Source organism: Motacilla alba, chromosome 11, assembly GCF_015832195.1.
Source record: "Motacilla alba alba isolate MOTALB_02 chromosome 11, Motacilla_alba_V1.0_pri, whole genome shotgun sequence".
Classification (NCBI taxonomy): domain Eukaryota; kingdom Metazoa; phylum Chordata; class Aves; order Passeriformes; family Motacillidae; genus Motacilla; species Motacilla alba.
In genome coordinates this window covers 17829593-17849944 of record NC_052026.1, presented here as the reverse complement: position 1 = coordinate 17849944, position 20352 = coordinate 17829593, and the positions used below count along the sequence as shown (strand labels likewise).

General features: G+C 48.8%; 1 protein-coding gene across 1 annotated transcript; it reads left to right on the top strand.

Moving 5' to 3' along the window:
• Positions 1-17: 17 nt before the first annotated feature.
• On the top strand, positions 18-20083 carry COTL1 (coactosin like F-actin binding protein 1). Its single transcript, XM_038148085.1, has 4 exons — positions 18-220; positions 548-630; positions 10661-10818; positions 18748-20083. Exons 1-4 carry the CDS (start codon positions 144-146, stop codon positions 18856-18858), a joined length of 429 nt encoding a protein of 142 aa, XP_038004013.1. The 5' UTR covers positions 18-143; the 3' UTR covers positions 18859-20083.
• Positions 20084-20352: the final 269 nt, after the last annotated feature.

Genomic DNA, 20352 nt, shown 5'->3' with positions numbered 1-20352 from the left:
GGCGGCGGCGGGGGCGGGACGGCCGCGCTGCGCGGGGCTCGGCTCGGCTCGGCTCGGCTCGCTCAGCGCCGTGCGGCAGCAGCGGCGGCCGCGGCCCCCCCAGCTCCGCGCCGCTCCGCGCTGCCCCCCTCCCCTTCGCCCCCATGGCCACCAAAATCGACAAGGAGGCGTGCAGGGAGGCGTACAACCTCGTCAGGGACGATGCCACCGAGGTGAACTGGTAGGTGGCCCACCCGGCATCCCCCCCGCACGGGCAGCGGCGCGCTGGGGGTCGCCGTCCTCTCTCCCCGCTCCCCTAAGGGTGACTTCTACAGACCTTGCCCCCTTCTCCTCTTCCCCGCTTCCTAAAGGATGGGTTTTCCACAGCCTATTCTTCTCCATCTCCTCCTTTCCCTTCCTAAAGACTGTGGCTGTTCGATGTATTCTTCGCCATCCCTTCCCCCATTCCAAAGGGTGACTTTTAATCGTGTTATTCCCCTTTCCTTTCCCCCATTCGGAAAGGTGACTTTTAACCGTATCATTCCCCTTGTCTTTTCCCTTCCCGAAGGGTGACGTTTAAGTACAATGGCTCTACGATCGTCCCTGGAGACCAAGGGGTGGACTACGAAACCTTTAAAAGGAAGTGCACAGGTAAGCTCCGTCTCCGTGGTCCCTTTCCGCCCTTCCTGCTGCCCGCGGCGAGGGGGGAAGGTCGGGAGGGAACTTGGGGGCACTGGGATTAGTGCTGCCTCTTCCCCGTGCCCGCCCTGTCCTGCGGGATCGCCCTTCCAGCTCCACAGAGTGCAACTCCCCCGAGTCCATAGTCCAGCGGGTCCTTTGTCTCACCCTCAGACTTCACGTCCTTCGGGCTCTTTCTCCCCTCTTTGCTCAATCTTTCGCTGCTTCTCGGTTATAAAGCAGATAAAACGCCTGATAAGCCACGGCCGCCTCGTTTGGCAATGCAGTTTCAGGGCGAAACCGGACTCGGTCGTCGTGGCTAGAAAGCTGCGGTCGTGCAGATCGTTGAGAATGAAATACTTATAAAATCCTTCTGCAAATCATAGCACTGAAGTCACTACTGTTGGAAGGCTTGCTGGGATTTTGCAGGGACACGGAACCTGAGCGGAGGGTGGTCGTTGCAGAGCTGGGCTCGAACGGTCCAGCCCTGCGAGCAATCGAACAATCGCAGATGTGGCGTTGCACAACCGCAACTGTTGCGGCTCCAGGTTTTAAACGTGGCAGTGGATTGCCGAGCTGCCGGCTGGGGAACGTTCAGGGCAGCAGCAAAGCCCGGGGAAAACGAAGATAAATTCAGGAGTGTTTAACTGCGTCTGATCGCGACTTTTGATGAGTTTCACAAAACAGGGTTTTGATTTTTATCTCAGTTTTTATCAGTTTTCCGCCTATCTTGGCTGCTAGTTAACACTGTCACCAAGCGAGGTGAGATATGGAGTATTTTGCACTAATACTGGATTATAACAAAGACTTACTCAGCCAGTGACTGTACAGCCGAGTGCTGTGATCCACCTGTATTTTCAGAATTCTGTGTCTGAACTGTGGAGGAATTGTGCTGAGCAGTCTCTGCCCCCTCAAGGCGGGGCAGCTCGTGGGGACACCGTGGGGCTGGGAGTCCCAGGGCTTGGCTGTGCTTCATTGAGTGGAAGGGGAGAACTCCCAGGAAAGTAACTGAGGGCGGGACAGCTCTGATCTGACAGGAGAAAAGTATTTTAGTCCTTGGAAAGGAGCCATGAAATGAAGATGGTTTAGGCTGCTGTGCTAAGATGTTGGCAGTGGGGTCTCACTGAGATTAATGCAGCCACTCGTTTCCAGCTGTTCCTGAGAACCTGCAGGGGAAATTCTCAGAACTAGGAAAGGTCCTGTTGGGGTTGGTGTCAGAAGAGCTGATCCTGCACTGCAGGAACTCCTTCCCACTCAACTCTTTTCAGTGGGCACAGAGGGGAAAGCAATTACCTGGAACCCAGGGAATCCCGGGGCTCAGCACTGTGCAAGTTCGTGGCAGTGGGTAATTGTTCCCTTGGGAGGTCAATGATTTCAGGATCTGAGTTCTCTGTCTCCTCTCCTGGCCAACATAACTGAGCGTCTCTGCTGTCTCCAGACACCTGAGGCTTGCAGGGGAGCTTCCCCATTTATTGTTCTCCTTGCCTTTATACAGTCCCTGTCTTTCTTTTTGTCTGAGCTGATTTTTAATGCTTTTTCTGGATGGGAGCCCCTTAAGAGCTTCCTCTCCTCCATCCTGTGGCAAAGGGAATCCTTTTCTGGAGCGGCTGAGCAGGCTGAGGGGCTTTGGCAGAGCACAGGCAGGAGCTGGGCTGGGGAGGATGAGGATGATAAATAGTGGAGGCACACACTGCACTCTGGAGTGTGGCCACATCTGTGTTCTTAGCAGGGCTTATAAACAGGGTGCTCAAACCAAGCTGGCCCCTAGATAGAAAAAAAAGGAATTTTTCCATATTTTAGAAATAAGCTCAGTAAGGGAAGAGTTAAATATAGGGCACTTGTGGGGTATTGTTAGCCTTTAATGGGGAGCTAAATCCCTTAGAGCTGCTCCATTGCTCCCTTTCCCCGTTCCTCCTTTCCCTTTCCCTTGGCATGCACCTGCTGAGGGCTGTTCCCTGCCAGACCAGGGCCAAGAAGTTGTCCTCAAACCCACCTCTGTTGGAGGCTTAAAAAAAAAGCAAATTGAGGTGCCTGGTCCTTGGCTGAGAGCTGAAAAGGATCTTCCTCCACCCATGAATTTCGGTGCTGCAGTTGGGGAAGGAAGAGATGCAAGTTTTGGAGCCTCCATCTGTGCAGCGAACCTTCACCTGGCCCGCTAGACATAGTCAGGAATCACACCTTGTGCCAGCAGTGAAGTTGGAGCTTTCCTTCCAATCTGGAAGAAAGTAGAAGTGGAGTTGGTTGGAATATTTCTACTGAAACAAAGTCAGTAAAAAAGAGTAGCAAGGGATGGGAAAAGCCGTTGAATGTTATTTCTTCTTGTTGCTCCATCTCTTTCCTCCTGTTCTCTTCCATCTCCTTTTACATTTCATTGGAGGGGAGAGGAGCTGCTATTAATGGAAACAGCTTCAGAAAATGTGATTAAAAATTTAAGAAACCTTGGTATCAGAACAAACTTCTTTGTTTTGAATGCCTGTTGTGTGAGAAACACTGCCCTGAAAGCCACAAAGTGCTGCAGCTGCCTCTGCTAGAAGCTGAGCATCATTTGGTGGTTGGAGGTGAGAGCAGGAGCTGGGATTGCAAATCTCAGCGTGCAAAGAGTCACCGTCGGAGCTGGATCTGCTCCACTTTCTGCAGCAGCTATTTCAGCGCCGTCCTGAGCTGCAAACATCCGTGTCCCCGCTTTCTTTAAGAGCCATTCTTATGAAAATCACCTTGGTACACATCGCTCCCCTGCCGGGCCCTGGGCGGGTCACTGTGTGCTGGCTCCTGTGGCTCTGGGAGCAGGAGAGGCTTTTGTGCCAGTCTGGAATCTCTTTGCCTGTGCTGGATGTCCTGCCTTGTGCAGTGACAGAGGTCGGGGTGCTGGAAGGGGCTGATGGTAACAACCCCTATTTTTGCTTTTTTCCCCCCTATCCATAACTCTTTCCATGCCCATCACTGCCTCTGCAAACCTAGGGAAACAGGGTGGCTGGGGACAAAGGGAAAGGAGAGAAACTGAAATTGCTTCTTTCAGAGGAAGTAGCAGTTGAGGGAGGCTGTGTCAGAAACCAGCTCTGCACACCTCTGGGGCTGCTGGGGAGCACACGTGCTGCAGGTGCTGAGCTGGGGCAGGGGGTCCATGCCTGAGCCAGGAGCTGCTGCTGGCCCTGCTGTGGGTTCTCTCCTCTGCTGTGCTCTCAGATACACCTCCCACATCAGACCTGCATCTTACAGGTCCTGGCACAGGGGCCTCTTCTTCCTTCCATCTTTACTTTGTGTAGGAACAGGAAGGTTGAACAAACAGCATCATTAAACTATCACATTTTTCCCATCCCTTTTTGGGGACAGCAGTTGCCACTCTTGGAGAAAGGAAACATGGAAAGAAGAGCTCCTTCAGTGCCCTCTTGCTCAGGGTCCTGGGGTGATGCTGCAAATACAGCCTGACCCTGAACTTCTGCGTGTCAGTCGCTGTTGTGCTGTCCCTGTCAAGGTCTGCTTGTCTCAGACACCTCAAACACTGCCTGGGAGGCAGCCGACCCTGCTTTAGAGCCAGGCATTCATCTTCCCTGGCCCCCAAAGGCAGCCCCATGTGTGTGAGACCTCTCCTCCAGCCTATCCCAAAGCAAAGCCAGGGAGGTTGCTTTAAGCCAAGGAGGTTGGTTTAAGCCATGGAGGTTTAAGCCACGGAGGTTGGTTTAAGCCAAGGAGGTTGGTTTAGGCCAAGGAGGTTGGTTTAGGCCAAGGAGGTTGGTTTAAGCCACGGAGGTTGGTTTAGGCCAAGGAGGTTGGTTTAAGCCACGGAGGTTGGTTTAGGCCAAGGAGGTTGGTTTAAGCCATGGAGGTTGGTTTAGGCCAAGGAGGTTGGTTTAAGCCACAGAGGTTGGTTTAAGCCACTGGCACATCGTTGAGTGATTCGGAGGTGGCTCCTGGGGGCTCTTCCTCTTGCAGTCCTGCCTAGTGGCCAGTGTCCTGCCTAGTGGCCAGTGTCCTGCCTAATGGCCAGTGTCCTGCCTGTGCTGGCCCTGGTCTGACCCACAGAGTCTGGGATCAAAGCTGAGGACATTCACTGTGTCAGGGTCACTGAGCACTCCGTGTAGGCACCCCCTGTGCCTTCTGGCTGAGGACTGTTTTGGTTGGCTTTAACTGCACAGATTACCTCTGCATTAAACAAGGACTTGATTCAAGGCTTCTGATCCATTTTGCTTCCCAGTTCCAGCTCTTGCCTCTGCAGATGGCCTGGCTCCAGAGGAAGCATTAATTTGGTGGTTAGTACTACATGCCATCAGTACACTTTGAAAAAAAAAACCAAAAAAATAGCTGAGCTGGTGCATTTGAAGCCAGAAAGAGATAAGAGTTGAAGGTTATTGTATGGAAGGATGTGACAGCTCTTAGGATTTTTTTTGGATGTTTTTAATTTCTAAGTCTTATAACTGGGCTGGTGATGCTGTTGCTGAGAAGAGTGGGATGAGTTACAACTGAAATGGCATCCTGTGGAACTTTTGTGTGGGTCTGTTGTACCTGTCTGCCCTGGACATTGCCTCAGTGTCTGTATTATGAAGCAGCAGAGCATCACATTGGCTCTGTCTGTGGTTTAATTTCATTTTTTTTAGTGTGTATTCTGCCATTAAAAAAATGGAGCGGTCAGAAGGCTGGATTTTCCCCTTCCCCCCCCGCCATGCCATATGTGAACAGCTGTTTTCAATGCATCTCTGACAAAAGAAATAATGAGCCTTTTATTTGGAAAGCCTCAGAGCAGATAAATAATTGCAATGACAGCATGAAATGGGATAGTTATTCATGTGTCTGAAAAGATCAGCCCAAAACCACACTGGGCATTCAGCAGCAGGAAGAACAGAAAATCTTTAGAAGAACTGAAAATAAATACCCTATAAAATCATTTGGGGTTGACATAAAATATTAGAAAATAGAAATAGAATTGGCTCCTAATAAGAATACAAGTTTTTTGGGTTTAGATCAATTGTCCCAGAAAGCCTGGGCTGCACATTAAACAGGTAGGAGCTTGAGCTGTGAGATCACCAAGGCTATGTTGGCACCTGAGGTTGTAGGAAAGATTTGTAAAAACACACGAGGACATATAATGAGATAGGTGCTTATCTGCATTTGGCTGCATCTTAAGTTGCTAAAATGGGCCTTGTAAATCAATCTCCTACTGCTTTTGTTTTTCCTCTCAGTGTTCATCTCTCCTGCTTTCCCTTACTGGCTATTTAAAGGCAGACCCGGGGCCATGGGTGGCTTATGGAGTTTGTCACCCTGCCCCTGTGCCCTCCCTGCCTGTGTGGACGTGCTCTCGGCAGGGTCACAGCCATCTCCTGGCTGCCAGCTGGAGCCCAGGCTTAGCCTGGCCCTGCTGTGGACAGGGTGTGGGTTTAAGGAATATTCTCACTGATTTTTGTGGGAGTAACTCATTAGGTCAAGGCCTGCAGTGATGGTAACTCTTGGTTTTGTGGTAACTCTTGGTAACTCTTTGGTTTTGTGATGGTAACTGATGGTAACTCCTGGTTTTTTTGGTAACTCTTGGTAGCTCTTCGGTTTTGTGATGGTAACTCTTGGTTTTTTTGGTAACTCTTGGCAACTCTTTGGTTTTGTGATGGTAACTGATGGTAACTTTGGTTTTGTGATGTTTAATTAAAATATCATGGCCATGGGTCTGCCTTTGCCATCCCGTGGTGGGCACAGGAGCAGGGAAAGAAGAGCTTTGTACCTTTTGCCTGCCCTTTGTTTTGGGGCCTGCCTGGCCCTTCTGGCCAACCAACAGCACCATTCCTTCCTTCAGGGAAGAGCTGGGTCCCCTTTTGCTCCCACTCTGCCCTCAGTATCCACCCAGGTCAGCAGAGGAGCCATGACTGTCACTGGGGTAGCAGCACCCCCCTGGTGGCTTCACTGGCGCAGAGAAGCCCCTGTGGGGTCACAGTCCCCATGCACTTGTGTCCCTGCACTCACATCGCCCATCCTGGGTCACCTGGAGAAGGTTTGGTGCCCCAGCAAAGCCCTGTGGTGGGGTCAGACACGTCTGAGATGATTTAATGAACACGTCGGGGTGGAGCAAAGCAGCCCTGCACGAGAGCTGTGGGCTTGGTGCAGAGTTCAAGAGGGAAAAACAGTGTAGGAAGAGGCAGGGAAGGTTTCTGTCTGCACCTATAGCCACGTGACCACAGGGCTGACTGAAGAGGTGGAAAATTGACAAATTAATCTAAAATTAATCCAATTGAAGCAAACAAATTAAATCTTCATGGAACCTGTCATGCACTGTAGTAACTCATGTTGGCCAGAAGACAAAAGGGGGTCAGTCCATCACCTGCCCTGCTGCCTGTGACCTTGGTTCAGCAGGCAGGTGAAGCTGGGAGCAGTGCTTTTATCGTGGCACGTCTCTGGCTTGGCCACTGAGAGCCCTCAGCCCAAGAACCGTGCTGGTTTGGCAGTGTATTTCTTTCCTGCAGCTATTATCTTTTACTGATGACTCACTGCATTTTAATCTAATGGGGAATTTTTCAGTGCAGCTAAACCAGAGCATTTGAGTGGATGTAGAAAAAGGGAAGGACACCATGAAGGAAATCTCTGTAGCTTGGCATCAAGCTTTGTTGACAGCCAAGGGCAGCTTAATCAGAATATTTGGAAAATCCTGTCTTAGTGATAAATAAAGAGTTTGGAGAGAAATACCAAGTGATGCTCGTTAAGGCATTCATTGTGCTGCTCATTGTTTGTCCAGCCGTTGTGAAGGGAGTCGTGGTATTAATTGAATAAACATTGTTAATTTCTGCTGTTTGGATCCTGTGTGATCTCAAATAAAGTTGCTATTTCCGTTCTCTCCAGATCAGTTATTCACTCCTCTCTGCCCTGAAATTCATGCCTCAGTGGCTGGGAAGGGGGTGGCACAGCTCTAGGCAGGATTTCCTCCTTCAGGGGAGATCTGTGCTGTCTCTCTCCGATTTGTTCTGCTCCCCTCACTCCCTGCAAATTCCTAAAACCACCGTGAGTGCTTTTGTGTGAGCAGGGGCTGGTGGATGTTAATGCCCTGAGGTTTCTCGGGGAATTGGCACTGATGGCATTGATGACTTCCAGCGTGGGGAGTTGATGTGGCAGGGTAGAACTGATTAACTGTGAAAGAGGAAATCTGGGAGCAGGGAAGAACTTGCGTTTTGATCCCCTTATCACTCCGAACACGCTTCAGACTAATTGTGAAACTCAGCCACTTCTGCTCAGGGATTTTGACCCGCACTTGGAGAGGCTTATACCCAGGCTGAGCTAGCGCTAAAAACCTCTCCAATCGTCCCTGATGCCCTTTTAGGAACTGAGATGTGTTAATTGCTCAGGGCTCCAATTCACATTCCCTCCCGCTTTGTGTGCAGCGCGATTCACACCCGGCACAGGAGCTACGGCATCACGTTTGTGCTAAATATCCTGTGGCAGCTGAAGAGCCTGCTCTGCCTCCAGTAGGGTTTAAACTCCATGGGGAAACAGGAGGAGATGGGATCAAGCTGAGCTGTGACCCCTTCGAGCCCCCACAAGTGAAGCAGCCCCAGGAAAAGCTGCCCAAGAGGTGACTCAGAGCCCCAGTCCAACCTCAGGTGCTCATTGAACTTACTGGACATGGTGAAGTAAGGGTTGTTCATGCTCAGGTGATCTCATGGATAAAAGCTGGAATTGCTGGATTTGGCTGTCTTTAGTGTCATGGAACTGCTTTCAACCAGGATGGGCAAGCACTGGAAGTTCTGCTGGGAAGCAAATCCTGCTGCTGCCAGGGAGATGTGGGTTAATGTCAAAGGGAAGGTATTCTGACAGACAAATTCATACAATCCCAGAATGGTTTGTGCTGGAAGGGGCCCTAAAGATCATTTCATTCCAGCCCCATCATTAGCAGGGACACCTCCCACTTCCACTTGGAGCACATTCCATGTTGCTCCAAGCCCCATCCAAGCTGGCCTTGGACACTGCCAGGCATGGGGCATCCCTGGAGCTTCCTCTCTGTGCTGCTAGGAAAAGGCACTGGTTTTTCACTTTCATTACCTTTTCCCCACTGTCTTTATTACAAGGGGCACATTGCAGAGTTCAGGCTCTGTGACACCTCAGTTAGAAGGGGCAGGGGTGAAAACCCACAGGCTCAAGGTGGGGACAGAGAGCTCCATGGGAAGGGCAGTGACACCACTGCAGTGCAGGAGCTCCCAGCACTCTGTGACTTCCAGGACTGTTCCCAGAGGAGCCACAGAACAGTTCTGGGCAGAGTGTGGTCTCCTTTGCTGCAAGGCTGCCTCCTGGATCTGTTAATTGTAACATTAGGGGATTTACTGTCTCCCTTCACCTTGGGTATTTCCTGGCTGTCGCTTCATTTATGGTTCTAATCAATCTTGGGAAGAGGATTTACTGTCAGAACCAGCAGTCTCCACGTGCATTTCTTACACTCCAGTATCAGGGCAACTGAGAAGTTTTGTTTGCCTGCATTGTTGATACTCTTTCCCTCCTTCCAAAGATCCATCTGGATTTTTCCTCTGAATAAGATCTTTCTTTTTGTTTCTATTTTGAAATCTTCAGAGGAGTTTGTTTTGAGCATTGTACTGGCTCACACACCCCCCTACATCCATTTTCCAGTTTGTCCAGTATTACTCAGTCAGAGACAAAAAAAGTAAAAAAGAACAGAGAGAACAAAACAGGGAGAGCAGAGGTGGATTTTTTTCAGACTCAGAAAAGTCTTCTCTTTTGTCAAGGCAAATTTGTCCACACTTTGGCAAATCAAAGTGTTAAAGAAGCTCTGAGATATGTTAGCTTGCAGAGAATATCCCAATTTTTTTGGCATTGATTTCTAGCAGCTTATTTTCTGGGGATGAAATTTAGAGCAATGTAGAGCTGCTTCTCCCCTGTCTCCAGAGCTCCTGGGGCTGTCCTGGCTGCTCACAGAGTGTGCTGGGGATGTTGGCAGTCATTCCTACACCTGGAGCCTACATTTTCACCTGGCAATTAGTCAACCCAGCAAATCCCTCTAAGGCACATTGAACTGGCCACAACAAGTGTGCCAGGATTGTCAGGAGTCCTCTCTAACAGCAGGTTTGTTCTGGTTTGAGTCACCTCCTTTAAAGGCCTCGAGTGACCTCTGAGAGATGAAGAAGCCATGATTAGAAATATCCCACAATTGCACAAGTGTCCATCTGCTCTGCTTTCTGCCCTCCTGGTGGAAGGCTCCAGCATCCCTTGGAGCCTGGGATGCAGGGGGATGGTGCTTGCTCCTGATCAGGAAGCTTCCAACTGCCTGGCTCCATGAGTCACCAGGAGATGGAGGAAGGAGCTCTTTGAGATAAGAGTCTGCAAGGTTGTCACACATATGGCCAGGCTAAATTAGTCTGGTGTGATGTAGCACAAACCAGCTGTGAAACAAGGATCAGCACAGCTCTAAAGTCCAGGACTTTTCCCTCCAGGGCTTTGGAAGGAGTAGAAAAACACACCTGGGCAAGTCATTGCAGATTTTTCTTTTCCTCCTTCTTCTCCCCTCCTTCTTGTAAACTCAAACTACAAGTGAGCCAGAAATGGATGGAAGGAGGGAGGAAGATCAGACTTGCACAATGGCCAGTTTCTGGCAATGTTATAAAATGGGCCCCTAATCCTGCTATTCTGTAAGAAGGAGACACCAGGATATCGCTGTCTTCCCTTCTTCACCAGACCCACAGATGAATCATTTGGCTGAATGTGTAACTGGGGCTAGCCCTGTGCTCTTGACCTGCCTGCTGACTGTATTTTAGCCATTTCCACTGTGGTGTGGGGTGTTCAGCACAGCCAGTTTCCTCCCAGTAACTCAGAGAACCCAGAGGGGGCAGAGCCAACACGGGCAAAGCGCACTTGCAAGCACAGGACATAAGAGCAGAGCCCTGTACTGCCCCCTGATTCCCAAATGCTGGCATTGAAACACGGGATCAGTGCCTTGCCTTGGTGTTTGAGAGCAGTAGGCTCACCCAGGAGAAGGGAAGGCAGGGATGTTGCTGGTTTTAATCCCTTTGTCCCTTTTTTGCCTCCGCAGACGATGTGCGATTGTTCGGCTTTGTCCGATTCACCACCGGCGATGCCATGAGCAAGAGAGTCAAGTTTGCCCTCATCACCTGGATTGGAGAGGATGTCAGTGGCCTGCAGAGAGCCAAAACTGGGACTGACAAGACTCTGGTCAAGGAAGTAGTACAGGTAACCTCTTCCCTATGCCCCTAACCACCAGCTCTCATCGCTGTTCTCTGTACAAACACCGGCAGGAGGGAGAGAGAGGGAAGGGTTGGCTCATCCTCCAACTTAGGAATTAAGCCTTTAAAAAGAAGACAGTTCCCTATTGCCTGTCTTCCTCCTAGGAAGGCTTAACATCTGCCCTTTGAACACTCAGGCATAAAGAAGCACCTTTTGAGCTTAAGGCTGCCTTAGCTATTTCATGAGGAGGGAATTTATGCACTCCCCTCCTTGTCACCACTGAGATGTCTCCCGTCCCCTTCCCTGACATGGAAATAATTCGCTATTGAATGATCATGAGCAGTACTAAGTTAAGCAGGTAAAATTAAACAGGAAAACCCACACCCTTGTTTAAACTCCTCCAGAGCCCTTTTGCCTTTGCACGGTGGATTTGTGGAGCTAATCACCCAAAGTCTGAAGTCCCTATGGCACCAATTAACTAACAGCTCTTAATGGCTAACTAGATGTGAACAGCCTTTGTTTGGCCTTGGGCGTAGCAGGGGAAAGAGAAATGTGCTCAGTCCAAGTGAGAACAAACAACAGCCAGGAGAGAAGTGACTCGTGGGAGGCACAGCTGAGACCTGGCTGTGATGGAGAGGATGCTGATGTTTGGAATGTTTCTTCTGGAGGAGTATTTAAAGCAAGATTAGCTCTTCCAATGAAACATAGAACCAGCTCGCCAGAGCATGAGAAATGGTTTTGTTTATGCTCTTGGAGAACAGGCTGATGATTAAATTAATCTCCCTCAATAACTGAGCTCTTGCCAGTGTAAAGAAAGCTCCCAAGAGGACACTGTGAAGGGGGAGAATGAAGCCCCCTCAACTCTTTGGTAGTTTATATGATACAGAAGATTACATTTAGATAAGAAGAATGAAGAAGATAATACATTCCTGTCCTTCCAGAGGATAAACTCTGGTGCTAAGTGTTACAGAATGACGACTCAGAAGGGCCTGTTCTCCAAAGAAACTTCCAGAATGACACCTGAGAGACAGGAAAGCAAGTTTCTGCTCATGGGAAGCAGCTGAAACTGCGTAATTGTAGCTGAAGATGAAATTATAGCGTACTAATGAATGACTCTTATATGAGTCACTAAGCCCAAGATTTTCTTAAAAATCTGTTTAGACAATGTATTCCTGTTGAGTTGAATAGCATTCCTGAGCACTGTGCTCAGATCTGTCCCTAGGTCTGTTACATATAATTTGCAATTTCACTTGTTTCATCTTTGATTAGTAGTCTGTACAAGTTAATAATCTGGTGGAGCATTAACCATTCTTGGCTGTTACTTAAAAGCTTTCATATTCCAATTAGTCTGTACTAAAACATAAAAACAATACAACCGGTGCTTGGTACACTTTTACTGAGCAACCTTGTCTATAAACCCCTACAAAAGCATTTCTGAATGTCACAGCAATGGTGATCTCCTGCCCAGAAGAAATTATCTTGACAAGTATTTTGAATAGTTCTTGATATGCAACTGAATCCCTCTGAGCGCAGTGAGATAAAAGCAGAACCATTTTCTTCGTTTTATGCCTGTGACCTTGCAGGTAATCTGTCAGAATAAACAAGGACAAGAAAGTCCAGCTGAAATTTAATGGAGGGAGTTTATCCCAGAGCTATTTCACTCTTAGCAGTTCCCTTGACCTTCGGGTACATTCTCAGTGTTCTGTTTTTTACAGAGATTATTTGAGATGCGAGTTATACATAGAAAAATACACTTTTTTTTTTTTTTTCTGTAATGATAAACTACAAATCTGAGCCAGTGATGGTTCATCATTTGGAATAAGCAGTACCCTAAGGTGGGAGTATTCTGTCTGCAAACCCTGAACGGGTGCAGGTGCACTCACCCTGTGGAAGGGTGGCACAAGGAGGCTTTCTGTACAGCTTTCATCTGCACAAGGGACAGCTCAGGATTCCACAAGAGCACTCTTCACTCTGAGAAGCCCTCAGCAAAACCTGAAGGGCTCTCACAATCTTGTGCTATTTGCCAAAGCACCTGTGGGTCTTTATTTAAGACCCAAGTGTGAGGGGATTCCTGCTTTATATCCTGTGCTGTGCTGTATTGATGAGCTGGGGCTGAGCAAACACCAATAAATGCTGCTGTTCCTGCCAGACAAACTGAAAGCCAGTCAGCTCAGGCACCTCCTGCCAGCACAGCCCAGCCCTGGGATACAGAGGATCCCAGCCAGGGATGGTTAATGGGCTCCCAGAAGTACCTGCCCTAAGGAAAACAGAAGGACATGAACTGGTGAGGAGTGGATGAGGGGCTGTGAACAAAGGGATGAACTATTACAGAGCAGAGGGAGGAACTGGGCTGCCCTGGCTTTTGTGTTCCTCCCTTGGAAGGAGCAGCAGGTGCTGTGAAATCCCTGGGGAGGTGGCTCTGGAAGCAGTGCTGATAGTGAGTGCAGGAGTTTGCCAGAAAGCCTCTCAGGAAGAAAGAACAATTGATTTTTAGCTGTAATAACTGTAAAATAACAGGGATGGATCTCATCTGCTACAAATAGCTGTAGTTCTTCTGATCTGTGCTAGATGAGAGCCAGGTCTTCTGGCCCTACTTGGACCTATGCTTTTTAGCTCTTTAATGTTGTTGGAAAATGGGTTTTGAGTTCATTGTATTTCTTTTGGATTGTAGAAAAATCCATTTAAGGAGCTATCAGGAGCTTTCTTTTATTTTTTTTTTCCCCACAGCCATTTATTTTTCCATCCTTTCCTCCTTAACTCAGCTGGAAGTCTTGGTTCCAGCCTGCAGCCTGGTCCAAGCAGTTCAGCTGGGAGCAGATTAGAAGTAAGGCCAGGATGGGGAACAAGTATTTATCTGTATAAATGGGTCTAGCTAAGTCCTACTGTGTGAGGCTGCTGTGAAATGGAGACAGGGAGCAGAGGGATGCACAATTCCACCTTCCACCCACTCCACGGGCTCCTCTCCATGCCAAGGACAGATCTAATGGGGGAAGAATGGCACAGAATTTCCCATTTGGGAGATCATTTCTGAGGTAGAGTCTCAGCTTACCCCTAGAACAATCTAAACAACTGGGAACTTCATGGAGCAGTGACCTCTGCATCTGTTTGGCAGCAGCATCCGTGTGTCACCTTGTGCCCAGGGTGACCTGGCAGATGTGTTCAGAGAGCCACCCCACAGCACTGGTGTCCCCTGCAAGCTGCACTTTGGTCCCCAGACCCCACAGCAAGGACGAGCCCAGGCACAGGGGTTGTGGCACTGGGAGTGGCACCTGCTGCTGCAATGGGGTGGTTTTGATGTGAACACCAAGGAAATGGAGCCAGGACTTGGTTTCCTTCTGAGTGTTCCTTGCTCTCTGTGAACTCTGTCCCTTCATGACTGCATTTCCTCCCAGGGGATTTTAACTCTTCCTTAGGCAGCACTGGGGTCTTTTTCCTGACAGGGCTGAATTCATGTCCTGCAGGACTCTCCCAGCAAAGGGGCTGCCCAATTCTTTGCCAGTTTGTCAGATTTTCCATGGATTTTGACTATTTTCTGTTTTCATCAGCACTCCTTCCCCCACAAAGTCATGTGCTCTGTTATTTCCCTAATTCATATTCAGGGTAAAACAGCTCTGTTTCTGTGAGCAAATATTCAAGGCATTTTATTCATCATTATTTTTGGTGAGGAATTCATCTGGCTTTCGTGATGTCAACAGCTCTACTGGGGTCCTGTTTTGCAGCTCACACCCAGATCTTTTTTGTTCTCACCTTTCCTTTTCCCTCTGGATTTCTCACTGCACTGATGGTGTCCCATGAGGGACACAGGGTCCCTGTCCCTGATCTTGGGATCACACAGAATTCCCTGTATGTGCTTTGGTTTTCTCATATCAGTACAGAGTCCTGACCAGAAGATGAAATAGCTGAATTAAACCAGAAGGTTTAATAGCTTTGTTAGAGGCAGGAAATCAAGCTCACAGGGAACAGCTATGTCACGGTGGCTTTGAGAGTTACTCATGAGGGTGAGTGAGATCCTGCTGGGAGGGCAAACTAAATTCTCCTTTTTGGCTGTTTTTTCTTGTTCTGGTTTACTGTAAGGACCATACCAAAAGGATATGGATTTACAGGAACTCCAAGTCTAGAGAAAGAGGGTCAGAATCAGCAGCTTCTCATCTCCCTGTGTCTGACACACAGACTTGTGACTCCTCCAGTGGGATGAAGCACAGCAGGGAGAATTTGCAGAGCAGCTCAAATGCAGCTCCCATTGCTGAGACAAGTGTTTGCCAGAGGTTTGGACTGGCTTCTCTCAGACTCTGGAACTGGTCCATGTAAAATTGGCAGGGAGCAGATTTGAAGAGAGGGTTTTTGCTGAGCTTGGAGTCTGACAGCTGAGTGCAGGAGCAGGTTTGCTGTAGGCCTGGGACTCAGACCACGCTGGAAAAGAAACCTGGGAGATGTCATCTCCTCTGCTCTGCATCTGCACTGAGGATGAGGTGACCAGCGCATGGCAGTGGTGACATTAAGCACAGTAGAACTGAGGGTTCTGAACATCAGCAGAAGCTGCTGGAAGCCCCAGTAAAAACAAAATAAATAAAAAATGGCAAGAAGCTGCTCAGCTACCTGGCACCATCTGTAGCTGCTGGGAAGTGTCTGTAGATTATACAAGGATTTTACTCCTGGCTTCAGGCTTCCCAGGCTGGGATTTTTAAGGGCCTCTGCAGACCTAGTTTGGTACAATATCTGCACCACACGGATTTTCCCTTGGGCAATTCAGGGAAATTTTATGGCCCATATGCTAAACATTCAAGGCTTGGAAGAGAGGAAGAAAATCTACTCCACCCTTTTTTCCCCCCTTTAAGTTGGCTGGAAGAGAAGGATTGAGCTTTCTGCACAAATTTCATGCTTCCCAGGGAGGGATGCAGGCTCCTCCTTTGCTCCTGCATGGTTGGAGCCCTTTCAGTCTGGTGTGGTTGGCACAGGGGATGGGATTCCAAAATTGTCACCCCCAGGCACTAAGAGGAGCTGGAGCCAGAGAGGTGCATTGGAGAACCAGGAGTGAACCTCAGTATTTCTGTGTGCTGTTCACTGGTTTGAGAGGCAAAGCAAAGAGGCTGTGCTCACTGTGGTGTTGTGAGAGTGATAAAGATAAATGGCATCATTGTTTTTGTTATCTGGAGGCTGCTGCTGACTGGGGTGAAGACAAAGGCTAGAATTCACTGGCAGGGCTTGCTGTGGTTGTAGAAAGCCTGGGTTTGGGGGGAGGAGAAGGGAAAAGGAAGTGGAGGATGTTAGATGAAGACACATGTCAGCAAATCAAGGGCCCAAGCATCAGAGTTATGCACTGTGCATTGGGATTTACAGCCTGAACAAAAGCTCAGCCCCAGAGAGCTCAGACAGTAAATTCAGAGCGATGAGGGAGGCTGTGGCTGCAGAAGGTCAAGCAGGATGTTAAAATCAGAAATTCCAGGCACCAAACTCACCAAAAGCATCTTCCCTCCTTGGGGCCAGGCTTGAGGAGACACCGTGGTGGGTTAGAGCTGGTGTGAAGAACCAAGGAGCACCCTGAGAGAATGGAATAAAGCAGAGTTATTAATAGCAGTGACCCAGATTGCACTCTGAGGGTACAAATCTGGCACAAGAGGTGGCCCAGCCAGCTAAGAGGATATTTAAGAGTGGCTGGGAGCAGAACCCATCTGGCCACTGCTAGGGGGATTCTGTTCATTCCTTGCAAGGTGTCGTGGTGGTGCTGATGTGAAATGGTGGCTGATGCCCACAGATCATCACCCAGGAGTCCTCTGGATAAGCGTCTACTTGAGAAGGCATCTGAGTAATTACATTTACTTTGTGGCACATAGCACAATTCTCCTCTATTCTGGCAAGAATGCACTTGCTGTTTTAATTTCAAAATCAGCTGGATTCTGCAGAGCGGGCATTGAAGAAAACCCTCTCCATAGTTATAAAATACACTTTTCATGGAATCCCTCTCAGAAATGGTTTTATGGACCTGCCTCAGTTCTCACTAAAGCAGTGCAAAGACTCGCCCTGAAATCAGGTAGTCCTGGATAATCTGCTTCCCAAGGTGAGGAGAATTTGTTAAACCTGGTACCATAGAAAAGGAATTGAAAAGGCTCAGCTCAAAACTCACATAGGAGCATCAAATAGCTGAAAATCCTGGGGTTGGTCTTAGCAAGAGCTGAGCTTTGCAGAGATGTCACCCTGGAGACCTGGAAGTAGGACACTCGTGAGCATGACTAAATCTGATGGTTTGGGCAGTTTGCCTCTTTATTTCTATCTTTAAAAAAAAAAAAAGAAAAAAAAAAGAAAAGGGTTTGTTTTTCCTTAAAAAGCAATGTATTTCCCATTTTCCCTGGACTCTGCCAAGCCGTGGATGAGTGCCTGTGCTGTCCACATGGGCAGAAAACCCCAGCACTGCAGGCAGTGGAGCAGGGCTGTTGTTCCTGAGCACTCTGTGTAGCTGCCCATCAGGCAGAGCACAGCAGAGCAGAGCAGACAAGGCTCCCGAGCTGCTCCGAGGATTTCCTGCAGTGTGAAACAGGATCAGCCACAGCCCAGAGGGGGGAGGAGGAGCTGTTTTCCTCTCCTTTCCATTTCTCCCAGCGCATGAAAGAGGTGCTGAGGCTCTTTCAGGCTGCATCCTCCTCCACCCCCTCCTTTACCCGACTCTGATCCCAAACTGAGACCCTTGAGACGCTGCCAAATCAAGAGCTCTCCCATGGCTTAGAGGCTGAAACCAATTAAAGCCCCCCCTTCCCGTTGTGCCAGGACTGTGCCAGTGCCAGGGAGACCCACACAAGATGCCTGCTGCCCTCCCAAAGCGTTCCCTCCTTCTCCATCACCTTTTGGGGAACTCACTGCCCAGGGATTCGGGCACTGCAGATTCCCTGAGATGTCACGGCAAAGCTGTTGGGATTTTAATTTTTTTTTTTTTTTGGTGGAGTGCAGTGGATGGTTGTGTTTGTCATGTCTGTGGGGTGGGGGAAGGGAGACTCATGCAGTGCTCTCAGTTGTGGTTAGGAAGGGGAGGAAAATGCTAAAGCAAGCAGCAAACAGGCTGTTTGCTGAGATGGCTGTGCTCACACATGGATGCCATGCCAGCCCTGCTGGGAGGCAGGAAGGACAGCCCCCAACAAAAATCCTGAGCTGCCACTGCTCTGACAAGAGCCCCAAAGGCACCCTGGGATCCCATTCTGCTCCAGCAAGGTTTTCTGTGTCCCCAGCCTCACATCCCAGCACTGCCCGGGGCTTGCCCAGCTCCCAGGAGCTGCAGAGAGCTCTCCAGAGGGAGGAGGCTGCCCTGCAGCACACAAGTGCATTCATCCAGGAGGTCACTTGGGACACAAAGCACAGGGCAGAGCCTGTGCACAGCCTGTCTGGGGCAGGGTCTGGCTTTGGCCACGGTGTGGAGATGAGCAGAGGAGGCACTAAATCTACTGGAGGAGCTGTGTTTGCTCCTGGGACCATCCCTGTGCTGCTCAGTCCTTCACAGGTGTGACACTGTAGTGTACTCTGGCGTGGTGCTGTTTTTTTTTTTAGGAGAAGGGGCCCCGAAAAGGGCACAGAGAGGATTAGTGACTTGGCCAAGATTGTGCTGAGGGTCAGTGGTGGTCAGGAGGTCAATAATTTTGTGTTTCAGTTCACACACTGCTTAGGGAACTTGACCTAACCTGGCCTGTGCATCTCCAGGAAGAGCTGCTGCACCCCTGCATTGGGTCTGCAGGCAGTGGCTGTGGAAGTAGATACATAACATTTTTCCAGGTTAAGTGTTGGGTTTTGCCTTCACCAGCCCTCTGTCCCATCCACAGCTTTCTATTTCTCATCCCAGCCACAGGAGATCAGGCTGTGCAGCTCAGACACCCAGGGAAGCTGGATAACCCATCTTCATTCAGCTACTTAAAAACATCCCCCTTTGTTAACAGGCTTTTTCTTTATCTCTTGCAGAACTTTGCCAAAGAATTTGTGATCAGTGACCACAAAGAGCTGGATGAGGATTACATCAAGAACGAGCTGAAGAAAGCAGGGGGGGCTAATTATGATGCACAGACTGAGTAAAGGCAGGAACCTCCTGGCACCATCTCCTGCATCTCCAAGGGAGGGCAAAGGCACAACAAACTAACACACCTGAGAGATGAGGCAACTGAACTCCCCAGCTTTCTGTGGCTGCACCTAAGAACTCCCTTTTTTGCATTCAGAGGACTTTTATTTTCCATTCTCTCTCATGAAACATTCTTCTCTGGGGCTCTGTTTTTCTTTTTTCCCCCTTTTTTTACTCATAACTCTGTCTTGCACCTGTGGAATTTAGGTTTGGCTCTGCTTTGGTCCTACTCAGCCCTGTGTTTGTAGAGGCTTGCCACTGTGTCCTTCTTCATGTCTGTGTGTTTTATTTGGGCTCAACCTGGTCTCTGAGGGAAGAAAGTTTTGGGGGAGTTCTGAACATCAATTACTTTAATTTTGGAAAAATTTGTTCTGACTGATATTCTTGGGAATAACATTAGGTGCTGTTCTAGACTCAGATCAGCTTGAGATGACTTCCCTCAAACTTTGATTAAATCATCTAAGCAGAAATGTCCAGCTGAGATGCTATCTAACAGCTTCAACAACAAAGCCAACAAACAAAACCATTTCTTTGACTCCTGATAAATGGGAATAAATTTGCCTTAAACATTGCTTGACAGTTGCTATGCTCTGTGCTGCATCTCTGTCCCTCCCTCTTAAAAATAAGATCCACCACAATCCTAAAGTGGGTTTTGTTGCTTTTTGGAGGTGTCACAGCACAGTAAACTGAGGGGCTTAAAAATGTCTGGATGCTTGGTCACTATTTTGTGTACGTTGGTCTCTGGGTTTGTATCTGACTTTGCTAATGCTGGGGCTCAGGAGGTGATACTGAAATGCATAGATCTCCTTTTTCAATGATGTCTGAAAAAAATAGCAGCTGCTGAATCCTTCCCTGCCCCTGTCCCCCGTGGTTATTCTGCAGTTAAACACAACATCTTCAGTTCCTTGGGGCCTTTGGCAGTGAACATCCTCCAGCTGGGACCAGGGGATGGGGCAGGGCAGCTCCATCCCAGCTGGGGTTAAATATTCAACAGCAGAGGCCCAGAGAGAACCTGGGCTCTCTTTGGTACCAAACTGTTTGTTTGGGGGGGGCTTCTTTGTATGGCTTTTGTTTTTCCATCCAAGGTAACTGTCCCCAGAATGACACGTTGGGAGAGGCTGTGGGGCTTGGGAGTCAGCGCTATAATTCCATTCCAGAAATAAATGTTTTTCAAGAACAGTTCCCAGCGACTCTGTTGTTCTTTTACCTTCCCTGCAACAAAACCATATTAGGAGGTTTCTTAATCCTTGGTGTGAAGCTTTGAGCTCTTGCAATCTTGGGGCTATTAGGAGAATTAAACACTGGCTTAGATGTAAAATGATCCCAGTGCCTGCAGCCCTTGTGTGCTCCTCTCTGCTCCGAGAGGTGACCAGGGTGCACCTGACACACTTTTTGTTCAGCAGCTCTGCTTCTCCATTTCCCGTGCCAAAACACCAAGTGGGAATTATAAT

Bases quoted from the DNA above. Each gene is read 5' to 3' on its own strand.
- COTL1 (XM_038148085.1), top strand. From the start codon at position 144: ATGGCCACCAAAATCGACAAGGAGGCGTGCAGGGAGGCGTACAACCTC. The intron at 221-547 runs GTAGGTGGCCCA...CCCTTCCCGAAG, and splicing joins GATGCCACCGAGGTGAACTG to GGTGACGTTTAAGTACAATG. The intron at 10,819-18,747 runs GTAACCTCTTCC...TATCTCTTGCAG, and splicing joins TGGTCAAGGAAGTAGTACAG to AACTTTGCCAAAGAATTTGT.